Source organism: Hibiscus syriacus, unplaced genomic scaffold, assembly GCF_006381635.1.
Source record: "Hibiscus syriacus cultivar Baekdansim isolate YM2019G1 unplaced genomic scaffold, ASM638163v2 tig00004035_pilon, whole genome shotgun sequence".
In the NCBI taxonomy this organism is placed as follows: domain Eukaryota; kingdom Viridiplantae; phylum Streptophyta; class Magnoliopsida; order Malvales; family Malvaceae; genus Hibiscus; species Hibiscus syriacus.
In genome coordinates, this window is record NW_024061993.1 from 522,557 (window position 1) to 535,417 (window position 12,861).

Here is a 12,861-nt window from a genome sequence, read left to right on the forward strand (position 1 = left end):
TATCTATGATTAAGAAGACTTATTTTGGTTTCTCTTACCTCGTCAGTTCTTTCATGTGTAACTTGGAGCTTATCCCATATCTCATTTTTGGTTGAACAAGATGATATTCTCTCATATTCATCTGGTCCAAGTGCACAAAATATAAAATGTATTGCTTTTCGTCTCTTCTTCACTCCACATCTCCATGTCTTTGGATGGAGCAGAGTAACATTTGATCATGATGTTCCATGCTCCCGTATCACTAGATTTAATGAAGAACTTCCTCCTATTCTTCCAATAGGCATAGTTACTGCCATTGAAGAATGTAGGCTTGTTGACGGGCTGATAATCAAGAACAAATCAAAGTTTGATGTAGAGGTCATTGATGACTTTAATAACGATTAAACTCTTCTCGGATCTTCTCAAGAGATGGTAAAACCTTCAAATGAGTCCAACTCTCATACGAATTGTTAAGTTAATCGTTCACATGAATTAGCCAAGAGGGGGTGAATTGGCAATTAAAATTTTGGTGGAAGCTTGACAGAAAATATAAATAATTTTATAGCAATTTAGAGTGGTTCGACTTTCTCAACCAAAGTCTATGTCCACTATCCTAGATATCTACACTAAGGATTTCGACAAATTCACTAATTTTTCTTTCTTTTGAGGACAAAGAGTAACCTTACAACTCCCTCAAGAATTATACCCCAAATTCTTGATACACTATCTCTTAAAGAGAAAATTACAATTTCGCAAACTTAAAGAAAACCTCACAAGGAAATTTTGTTTGCACAATGAAGAACAATGAAGAACCTTAAGAAATAAATACAAATGAGCACAAATTGTGTTCTTTGGAAAGCAAAAAAGAATATGAATGAATGTTGACTTGATTTTGCTAAAACTTGAAGTTTAAGGCTTTCTCAATTGTTTCTCTTCTTTCTTGTTCTTCAACAATGGCTTCAAAGCTTATTTAAATACTCCTTAGATCAATTCTAAACGTTGGAGATGTTATGGGAGTCAATGGAGTCGTTGGAAAGTGTTTTCCAGTCAAAATAGCTGTTGGGAGTGTCTTAGTATCGATACTCCACTAAGGGTTATCGATACTACCTATTATAAATTCAAATATTTTAATCGTTGCAAGCTAACAGTATCGATACCATCCAAGGAATATCGATACTACTATGTATAGTAGTATCGATACCGAAACATGGTATCGGTACCATTTTGGCATTCTGCTAAAATTCGGAGTCAAAACTAAAGGAGTAGTATCGAAACTGTGTTTATGGTATTGGTACTACTATAAGGCATGGCATCGAAACTTCTAAGGCAATATCGGTACTACCTCTTTGAAAATCCATGTTTGACTCGATTCAAATTCAAAACACTTTGTAAAAATATTTCAAAAATATTTTTAGTGTGAATCTCAATTTTTTTATTTAGTAAGGAGTAAAAATTGATATTGTAAAACTTAGAGTAATATTTGTAATATTCGAATAATTTAATCGAATATCAAAATTGAATATAAAATCTTAAAATTTATTAACACATTTATTTTTTATATCGAAATATCAAAATGTTTTCAACAAAAGAAGACCGAGTTCTCCACTTTTGGAAGCCAAAAATAAAATAAAACCACATTTCTGCATTAAAGGAAACATTATTTGTACAGGAAAAATGCATTATGTTTAGACACATTTAATTGCATTCATATCTTCGTGCATGATCCTTTACAGATCTCACAAAGAAAGTTTGTAACCTCGAGAAGAGAAAATCACAATCCAAATCTCAAAGAAAGGAAATCAAATTTGGAGTGGCAGAGTCATAATGAGCAGAGAAGCCCATTCCACAAAAAGTCATCACTTGGAAGAATTCCAAAGTTAGCAAAGATTTCAAAATTCCACGTTGAAGAAGAATATTTCAGCAAAGAATCAATTCACGTCTTCATTTTGAAAGAAGATGATCTCAACAAAATTCGAACACCTTTGAATCAATACCTTCGGGTACTTCAAACATCAAATCAGTAACTTATGATAATATTTTGTAAGTTTAAAACTCTTCAAAGAAAAGATAAACCTTGCATCAACGTTTCCAGCGGGGAGTTTATAATGAGAAGAACTCATCTGATGAGAATAAGTTCATAATGAGAAGAATTTTTTCAACTGTGCATCAACATTTCAATGGAGAGTTCATAATGAGAATAACTCATCCAACTAGGGAGAAGAAGTTCATAATGAGAAGAACTTGTTCAACCTTGCACCAACATTTCCAGCGAGGAGTTCATAATGAGAAGAGCTCATCCGACGAGGGAGAAGAAGTTCATAATGAGAAGAACTTGTTCAACCTTGCATCAACATTTCAGTGGAGAGTTCATAATGAGAAGAACTCATCCAACGAGGGAGAAGAAGTTCATAATGAGAAGAACCTGTTCGACCTTAGCTCATTTTTGTACATAAGGAGATGGATCGACATCCCCAGCTAAGAGTTCATAATGAGAAGAACCCGCAACATGAAGAATGGTGATGAAGTCGAAATTGGTGCTTTATATATTTGCTTCATTACCGTTCCACAGCAATGAGCAAAGAGGGGCAACTATAAGCACCATTTTTTTCAAGACCTTAAACCCTAAATAAAGTTAGACCTAGACCCCAAAATAAAATAAACCTTAAACAACCCATACCCAATAAAACAAACCCAGCCCCAAATAAAACTCAACCTATACCCAAATATTTCGACCCGATTACAGGCCCAAACCCGTACAAAACCCTAACCCTAAAGATATCATTCATGCAGCGCAGTCGTCGGTTCGAAGCGCCATATCACTGTCACGCTGGCCAGCTACCTATTAGTGATGTCAACAAACCCCAGAATATCTGGGGCATTAAAGGCTCACCATTATCAAAACATTAACTCAACAATAGTTTAGGATTTGTTTATTTTTAAACCTATATAAGATTTCGATTATAAAAAATGAACCCCATGTAACATATAATGATCCTTTTGGCTCCAATTTTCAGAGAAATACACAAAGCCTTTTAAGGTAGTTTTTTTGATTTGTTGTGTTTTTCATTTTGAAATAAAAAATAAATAAAATAAAAACATAAGTAATACTCATTTTACAGTAAAATAAATAGGGATTTAGTAGTTACCTGAGGAAGGGAGATTCTCACCGGAGTTGGGGTCGTCGAGGTGGGTCGTTGGTGAGGGAGTAGAAGAGTTTAAGAGTTTTAGGGGTCCAAAAAGGTCTTGATTGTTGGTTTTCGGTTTAGATCTATGTTTTAAGAGGCAAGGTTTTAGGTTTCGGGTTGAGAGGAGTTTGCTCCGCCATCGAGGGTCGCCAAGTACGAGTCATCCGAAGAGTCAAGCTATTTTCGAGTGATATAATTTTTTTTGGGTTTTTAGTGTAAGTCTGGTGTGAGAAGGGTAGATTGGGGGGAGAGGGGTGTTTTGGGTTTGGTTTGAAGGCTCCGACCACCGCGTGTGGTGGCCAAAGCAGCGGGGAAGCGGTGACGCTGGACTTCGACTAAGTTCTTAACCGAGATGGAGAATAGAGAGTTGAGAGATTTTAAGGTTTTTTGTTTGAGGGTTTGGTTTAAAATGAAAAAGAGTGAAAACAATATGTTATATAGTGGAAGCTTAAGGGTTATTTATGTTTTTGTCCCCCTATTTGTTTCCGTGTTTTGCATTTTAGTCCTAAGTAAGGGCTAAGTTGGTTATTTATCCTTTTTAATGAGTACTGATTTGATTATTTCCCTTTTCGCTATGTATGTTATGTATTTGGATGATTTGTTGTTTAGACCCTAATATTCTAGCGTGTTTTTACATTTTGGTCACCTGAGAGGACCGAATCTGTCATTTGCTCATTTTTTATGCATGTTATTATTTATTTGGTTATTTGTTGTTTAGTCACCCTAATTTAAGCGTTATTTTGTATGATGGTCCTATGTAATGACTGTTTACGTTTATTTAATTTGGCTGGACTAGTTTTGTAATTTTTCTTTTTTATTTAATAATGTATTTTAGGTTTTAAAAGGAAATGGATAATTAGTTTTAGTCCCTACAATTTCTACATGTTTTGTATTTTAATCATTAATATGTTTTCATGTTGTTTCGATTTGGTCACTTAATTTTAATTTATTTTAATTTAGTCTTTTATATGTTTAATTCATTCATTTAATCCCATTAATTTGATATTAGCACCAATTTAATTCATTTATTTTTTTTTTTATTTTTTCTTTCTTGTTTATTATTTATTTTAAATTTCTTTTTTAGTGTTATTTAGTTAGTTTTTTTATTTGATCTTAGATTAGATTTGTAAATCAATCTTAAAAATTAGGATTTCACTTTAGTTTAATTAGGGAACAATTCGATTCGTGTTTTTGCACTAAAATGGCCCGATTACTCGAGTTGATTGTTCGAATTCTTAATTTATTAATTTTCGAATAATTTTAAAAATTAGTTTAATATAGTTCCTTGCTTTTAATAATTATTAGGGCTTTAATTTTAAGTTAATCCTTTATACTTTAAGATTTATAGGTTTAGATCCTTAAGTTTTAGAATTTTATATTTAGATCTCATAATTGTAGTTTTTTAATCCTTTGACTATTTAGTCCCCAAACTTAATTAGAGTCTTAACATTATCATAATTAAATAGGATAAATAGAGACTCCACTTTGAGATAGATTTAAATATAGTCCCCCTAATTTAGGGAATAATCCGAGTCGGTCCTCGCGTAAATGCTCAAGGGACCACCTTGATTATCAATTCAATAATCGGTTTAAAAATAAATAGGGTAAATATTAGAGCCTACAATTTTAGGTCTAAGCTTCTAGGTACTTGTAATTTCATAATTTGACACTTTAAGCTAGAAAAAGCCTTAATTTACCTTAGCTTAATTAGGATTGAATAAAATTTTGTTTGATTACATTTTATTTTTAACTCTTAGGCATTGTTTACTTAATAAGGAATTAATAGTATATCTCCTGCAATCATGCTTCGGGGATGACTTTGGTAATTCTTGAAATAAGTCGACATCATTTTCAAAACCGCATCATGATTTTTAAAATTAAGGCAATGTCAGGTTATTAGGCTCAATAGTTGATCTCCCGCGTTTATGCTAGGGGCGAATGCTATCGGCCTTAATAAACGGATACCCTTTTCAACTTTTTGCATCCATAATGTTTTTTTAATTAAATAAAGATCGAACTCAAAATTTTCGATTTTAAATATAGGGTAATCAACTAGGTACCAATTTTTGGGCGCTTGTGGGGGTGCTAATCCTTCTCCATGCGTAACTGACTCCTAACCGATTTCTGGATTTTGAGAGACCCTAAAACTTGGTATTTTAATAAAAATAAAATGTTTTATTAAAATCAACTGGTTTTCATGGTGTCCCAATCGCACCTTAAAATGATCGGTGGCGACTCCTCACATTTCGAAACACTTTTCAAAGAGAAAACCCCTGAGTCGGTATCAATATTTCCCCACCTGGATGAAAATTGGTGTCGACACCTTTATATACCATTTGTAGGCCATTTTATGTGTTGGCATATCTTACATTAGTTTTATGGAGTTAAAAAACAAGATTATGGTAAATCTTGACTTTATGTGTTTTTAAGTTCTATAAGACTCCTTATGGCCTTAATAAACTCAAATAAGATGCTAATAACAATTGAGTACCTCTTTAGGACTCTTAGGGTGCTTAAAAGAGGTTTTAAAATGCCCAAGCAAGAATTTTCAAGTGCCAATATTGATACTGGAAGAATAGTATCGATATTGTTCTTAAGCAAGGAAAACATCCAAGGGTTTTGGGTAGCAGTATCAATACTTATGCATAGAGTATCGATACTCAGGGCTCAATTTCGATACCAGAAGGGGTTGTTTCGATACAATTTTTACATAGGACAATTTTAGTACCGATACTCATGGGATTATCGATACCAAGAGTTGAGTATCGATACTCCCTATAGGGGTATCAATACTACCCTTTCTTTCATAGTTGATTATAAGCCATCAGTATCGATACTCATGGGTCAGTATCGATACTGATGGGATCAATATCGATACCACTACCCTGTTTTAATCAAGAAATCACTGGAATATTAAGGTATTATCGGAGGACCCAAAACATCATTAAACTCTCCAATAAGACATCAATTGAGAACAATATTAAAAATGCGAAATTTCACTTAGAAACCATATATCTTAGGGAATCATAAGACTTGCCTTTTGTGATGTTCAGGAAATAAGATGAATACCCGAATCACTCTGGAACAGGGAAACGATTGTATGTTAAGTTTTAGCCAACTTTAAGATAATGCACTGGGCGCTTCTTCGCTAAGATGCCCTAAGGCTCGACGGAGCAAGTTAGTCGGGTGTGTAGTTCCTATGTAGAATTCCATATTCCACCCTTGGTAGGATAGAGGGGTGCGTGAGCTCCGAGATGTAGCCCCTCAGCCGCATCATGATGCCTACCTATGTATGTTTTAGTTTAGCATATGTTGACAATTATGTTATAAGCATGTGAAATAGAGGATACATATAGTATAGTTTGATTTTTAGTGTGCCACTGAGCTTGTGAATTCGGAATTTGTTTCCATGCATAGGTTAATGGGAGCAGCCATCGCCTAAACCACCTTACAGTTAGCTGCCAACTTTTGAGTACGTCTCAGACTTTTGTTAGTGGGCATATATTGTATATGGATTTTTGTATGTCGAGTCATAATAATATGTTGATTATTTTGTAAACTTACGTTCAAATAATTTTGGGGCTCCCGTATTTGTAAAACAAGTAATGTGTATATATTTTGTTGTATATTTCATTATATGGATATAAATGAATGGGTAAGTCATTTTAAAAGAAAAAATTTGGGTTAGCCTCTTCGGTGGTCCGTGTGACGTCATAGTCTGTCTATCTTCAGGTCGTATTCGATTAGGACGTTATAGGAGGAGTCTTCACAACTGATCAACAAAGCCTCTTAAAGTTCTTCGAAACCAAGGATGAAGATGTTCAAGTAATCTGTCTTGGATCAGCTCATAGACCGCTTTACCTTCACACTGTTACAAAAAAAGAATCATTCATCTGTACCATGATGCTAAAGACCACCGATATTTTGCTTGATACTGCCTTTCATTGCCAAGGTTGCTGGTCTTGTGCCATCATAACTCCCCAATGGGACAAAATTCTATTAGCACTTCAGTGAAAGGCGGCAATTGACTGAAAAATCAGATGTTTACTCATTTGGTGTAGTTCTTGAAACCTTACGTGCAAGGCTTGCCATTAGCCCACAACTGCCAAGAGAACAGATTAGCTTGGCTGAATGGGACTTGCAATGAAAGTGGAAGGGCTCGCTTGAAAAGATCGTTGATCCTCATATTGCGGATGCTACCAATGTTGAATCGTTTTGTGGAGGCTAGTTTTGAAAAGAGCTCGCCGAGTCGATCACCACACTCGTAAACCTTGCTTAGCCACCTCGGAGATGATCTTGCCAGTAGTAGCAGTCGTCGTCTTGATGATTCAATATTCAACACAATGAATATAGTTTGTTCTATTCAGCAGAGGAATTGTCAAGGTATTACTTGAGCAGAGCTAGATCATTTGCATGCACTGCAGAAGTTAGTTACATGGAGGGTCTCATGAACATTATGATGCTAAGAAAATATAAACTATTCAAAATTGGAAATGAAAGAGTTTGTACACCTATATGTCAAGAAGTACCCAATGGAAGTAACCGCACTTCACCATTTATAGTTATCAGATGTGTACTTTCAAGTGTTAAATTTCTCTAATGAAAATGGAGTGCTGAATATGATTTATATCTGCAGAATGCAAGAAAAGCAGATCTGATAATTTAAAATTTGTCGTGGTAAGAATTAAGATGTACCTTTCTTCTTCGACATGACTGGTACACTTTCCTGCCAGAAAAATTCGGCAATGCATTACATCCAATGATGTCAGCTGGAAATCTTCACAACCAGGATAAGTACTGCTTCATGCTATTTATCAAAGAAGAATCATATGAGAGCTTGAATTGAAAAACTATGGAAAGAGGTTAGATCATGATTTCAGAAACCTGGACACTTGAAAGGTTACAACCCCTGGATGAATGCAGATTGTTTCTACGGTTTTAAACCAACAAAAAAAAAAGGAATGGATATAACAATTCTTAACATAAAACCAAGCAAATTACTATCGTTTCGGTCCTAATGTAAAGATTTATTGCATCCAAATTTAGTCTAACCATACAAAATCAGGTGTAAAATTATGTCCACAATCAAGACGAAGTGAAATCTATCACAACCTTTTCCTCTTGGTGAGAGCTTCCATATCATCAGATATTATGAGTTCATCATCAACATCGAGCTTTTCAAGTTGATTGAGAATTCTATTTTCATCAGAATGGCATGAAAGATTTGGAATAGTGCTTTGGGAAACCTGAGACAGTTTTCTTTTCTTCCAAGTAACATTTCGGACGGCTTAGAAGTTTCTTGAATTCCAACATCCTTCTCATCCTCCAGAATCTCCTCTGTTGGCAACGCACTGGATGTACTTTCACCATTTCCAATAGGCTTATTACTGTCCTTATCAGCAGGAGCTTCAACCTATCCAGTGAGAAGCATTCCATCAGGTTCCTTCTCATCAAACTCCTCCCTGTGAGCATGAATGTTATTTTTTTTAAAATTGGTCCTCATATTTGAGGACAATTGTCTCCAACTCAGGAAAATAATTAATGCAAATAGACAATACAGGCATCATGTAAACAATAACAAGCCATTAATATTGCAATTAAAAAAAAATTAGGAAAATAAAAGAAAGTCTATCAAATTTGAGAACAGCATCCATCATAATTTAATAATGAGGTGTAGCCTAATCATATAGTTTGACCAGATTTTAATTTAGCTAAATAAATGTGTCTAATATTTTTCATGTTTTAGTATGACACAAATGCCAGGAGCAGAAGATGTAACAATTATGCACAAAATGAATACCAAAAAGGACACAGGAATAAATAATAAATTAATTTTATGAAACATGTCCAATATTCAACACATTTTGAAGAGCTTTCTACGAAAATAATAGAATAAAAGGTTGTCAATTTTTTGCATTACAGTAATCAACATAGAGACAAACCTATGATTAATGTTGATACAGCATTTGTACTCCTGTTGTAGATCCTCTACGGTAAGCACAGTCGCACTGATTACGGGAGAAGGCAGCTCAGATAAGGCCTGGTAAGAGAAAAATTCACAATTATCACATCATCTTATGTGCTAAACTGTAAAAGAATCAACTCTGTGCTAAACTGTAAAAGAATCAACTCCTGTGAGTTTCAGACTTGAACTAACGAATAATTACTGCAAAAAGGAAAACAAATTCATATTAGAGAATATTTTTGTTCAAAAGCAAAGAAAAGGAAAAGAATTTACTTTCTCAAGGTTTGCAGCATAAACAGCTACCATATCCTCTTCAAGATCTTCACCAACTTCATAAAGAATAGTTGCCCGCATAAGTAGTGGAAAATTCATGCCAAGTCTGGCTTTAACAATCTTTTCAACAACGTCCCTCAATTTAAAGCGATGAGTATTAACCTCAAGCGATAGTGGTGTTTGTATCAAGATATCAAATGTGAGCAGGTGTGAGTTGAGACGTTTAAAAATATACTCCAATAGGACATGCATTTTACATATACCTCTGAACAAACATAGCAAGACTTTTTAGGTTCATAGGGTTCTACCGGCATTAGAAGCAACTTTCTTGATGGATGTTCCAGACAATAGGTCATCCTGCATATGCATCCAACTCAGATTAGAACCACATAACAAAAAGAAATTTGCATTAGGAAGAATGGGAAGAGAACACTAATTCCTAGAAAACACAATTGACTGCCATAGATTAAATTAAACAAAAACAAACATAGAGGAAGCATGGGAAGAGAAATACAATTCCTAGCAATAACAATGACTGCTATGGATTACATCAAACTAAAATGAACGTAAAAAACTGTGCTCGATATTCGATACTTAAGATAAAAGTGAACTACAGAGTTTCTATATTTAAATATCTAAAATGCTTAAAAATGATGAATAAAGAAACTAAAATAAACCTGTAATTGTTGCTATCCCTTTTTAAAACTTTACTTGCTTCAATCACAATCAACCCCGCTATGATAGCATTTGTTGATGCCACAGCATGCACAATATTACCAGCAATTCTTTTAGCTTCAAAAAGACTATGTAAAGGAATCCCAAAATAAGAAGCCCTAATATAAGAAGCAGCAGTAACAAACACCACAGCCAACTGATAATCTTTATCAAAAGTCAGGTTTCCAATTTCCTATCACATGGTAAAATAAATCAGTATATATCTTGGTCAGAAGAAACGATCAATCAACTTTTTGAAAGTAGTAGATTAACACCGACCTTTCCTCTCTTCAAGAAAAATATCTCAAAGACTCATGAAAACTCTTGAATTTTCTGCAAGGCTCCATACAACCTGAGGATTCTTCAAGCCCAGAGATGACATGGAAGATACAGCATCAGTTGCACTAACTTTTTCACTGTTTCCATTCTGTTTAGTTATCTTCTTAGACAATACATCCTTACTATATATAGGCCTTGGTTTGGTACGGTTTTTCCAAGTTTCCTCATTCGACAGAGCCACTTCTATATTATGACCAAATACATGATCAAATATTCTCCTTCCATATTGTTCAATTTCTTCATCTATTCTGCACTCAAATACATCTTCAGAATGTTCTGACGAGTTTGAAACATCACTAGAGCTCACATTCAAATCATTTTCCTGACTCTTGTTCCCAAACAACTTTGCAATAAGCAGGTCCTTTGCCCACACAATACAATGAACAAACTACAATTCAAACAATATGATTAGGACTAGAGGAATAGATGTTCAAAAAGGACTAGATGTAATCATCATAATTGTAGTTGTAATACAGCAAATTTTGGCTAGTGACTAAAATATAAGTTTTGAAAGTTTGGTGGCTAAAGCATAAACTTTGAAAAGTTTAGGGACTAAAAATATAATTTTAAAAAGTTAAACATTTCAGCCCTTAAATAAACAGTTTGGTCTAAAACAAGAATTTTTGTGATAATCAGATTTTCGGTACGGGATTTGTGCTAGAAGCTATAAAACGTTAAAGTTCGGTGTAGAAATCGGAAAATCGAATCGAACCGAAATATTTTGAAAATTTGAAGGATGTTAGATAATGGTTGGAAATATTATTTCTATATTTTAGATCAGAGAAATTTAACTCATATTAGTGTAATTTTTCAGATTTTCCCAAATAGTGGAATTTTAGTGACTAAAATGCAATTTTCAAAAATTGCATGACTAAAATAAAAATTCAAAGCTAAGTTGATTGATCTTTGATTATGGAATATTTTAATGGAAGATAATGCCATGTCATTTGGTAATTATCAAGTTTCATTAATGGTAATTTTGGAATTTCTCATTAATTGAATTTCAATTATATTATGAATAAGCAATGTGTCAAAGATTATAATACAAGAATAATCAAGAAATTTAGCACATTTTCAGCCATCTCCAAGCTTGAGGCCGAAACCACCATTGCTTCAAGGTAAATATTTCATTTTTTATTTTAAGCTTGTATGAGTGATTTTTGGACTAAGTTATGAAATAGAGAGCCGATCTACATAAAATTCTCTATCATTTGGTATAAGAAATTCATGTAAAGCATGCTTGGATGGTGAAATAGAGAGTCGATCTACATCAAATTCTCTATCATTAGGTATAAGAAATTCATCTAAAGCATGCTTGGATGTTGAGATTTGGTGATTAGGGTTTATGAAGGGTTTATGGAATTTGAAGATTTAATGGAAGATTATTATATTTTTGATGTTGGAGATTAATTCTAAGGCTTGTATGATGATTCAAACTATGTGTAAAGTCTTTTCTTGAATTCGACCATTCTTAGGGTTTTAGGAGATTGATTGATTTTGATTCGATTTGATATTATGATGGATGGAATTGCATGAATTTGATAATAGGAGGTTGAATTAATGCTTGAAAATGAATGAAATCCTTGCCTTATTGCATTAATTAGGTTCAGCCATAAGGAAAATTTGGGGGAAATATTGAAAAGTTTTCTATGGTCTAGAATTGATATTAGAAGTATTCTATGTGACTTGGAGAACAATTTGGATCGATTTGGAGCCTTAAGGTAGTAAAAGGTCTTATTTGCAAGTTTTTAGAATTGTGAGACATTATTGATTAAATGTGAGAATTGGGATGTTCAATGTTAAATGTTAATATTTAAATGCTGGAATTTCAAGATAGGAAACTGGTTGGAACCAAATTATAAGTTTGGTAAATGTTAAGGGTAGAATTCAAAAAGTCTCAAAATTTAGGGACTTGTTTATGAGCTTGAAAACATGTTGGTATTATTTTGAACAAGAAATAGTACAATGCTGGAAAGTTTATTAGTATGTTGGTTTTTGAGTTTAAATAGTGAGTTGGGATCAAATTTCAAGTTTATTAAGATGGTTGGTTGAATTCGAAAAGTCTAAGAAAGTTTAGGACAAAATTGCAAGTTTTTAATGTTAAAGTATGGATTTGAGTATTTTATTAAGGTGCTAGAAATTTTAGTGATTAATGTGCAATGATCATAATGGTGAAGGATCATTATGAATTTAATGGAAAAGATAAGGTGAATTCCAGAAAGAATTCATAATTAGAGGCTTGATTGTGTAATTGGAAAAAGTTGAAGGGTTGATGACGGAAATAAATATTTATGGAATTTAATGAGTATTTTGATAAGTTTGAAATTTTAATGGGAAATATGATTTAGTTTTATATCGATTTTATTTCTTTCGAATTTTATATTTAAGCTTAAATTATGTTAGTTC

The 12,861-nt window shown here is 33.4% G+C and overlaps 1 protein-coding gene across 1 annotated transcript; it reads right to left on the reverse strand.

Annotated features, from left to right (window-relative positions):
• Positions 1–6,930: 6,930 nt before the first annotated feature.
• LOC120187035 (SUMO-activating enzyme subunit 2-like) lies at positions 6,931–11,564 on the reverse strand. The gene is made up of 10 exons (XM_039190832.1): positions 11,502–11,564; positions 10,469–10,843; positions 10,080–10,309; positions 9,666–9,759; positions 9,403–9,522; positions 9,085–9,204; positions 8,411–8,577; positions 8,277–8,360; positions 7,860–7,941; positions 6,931–7,032 (listed from the first exon to the last, which is right to left on the reverse strand). Exons 1-10 carry the CDS (start codon positions 11,562–11,564, stop codon positions 6,931–6,933), a joined length of 1,437 nt encoding a protein of 478 aa, XP_039046763.1.
• Positions 11,565–12,861: the final 1,297 nt, after the last annotated feature.

What these genes read in the sequence shown, in the direction of transcription:
- LOC120187035 (XM_039190832.1), bottom strand. Translation starts at nt 11,564, where the DNA reads ATGGTGGTTTCGGCCTCAAGCTTGGAGATGGCTGAAAATGTGCTAAAT. An exon ending in ATGCTGCAAACCTTGAGAAA is followed by an intron (nt 9,205 to 9,402) that starts GTAAATTCTTTT and finishes TTCTCTTACCAG; the next exon opens with GCCTTATCTGAGCTGCCTTC. An exon ending in TTGTCTCTATGTTGATTACT is followed by an intron (nt 8,578 to 9,084) that starts GTAATGCAAAAA and finishes CTCACTGGATAG; the next exon opens with GTTGAAGCTCCTGCTGATAA.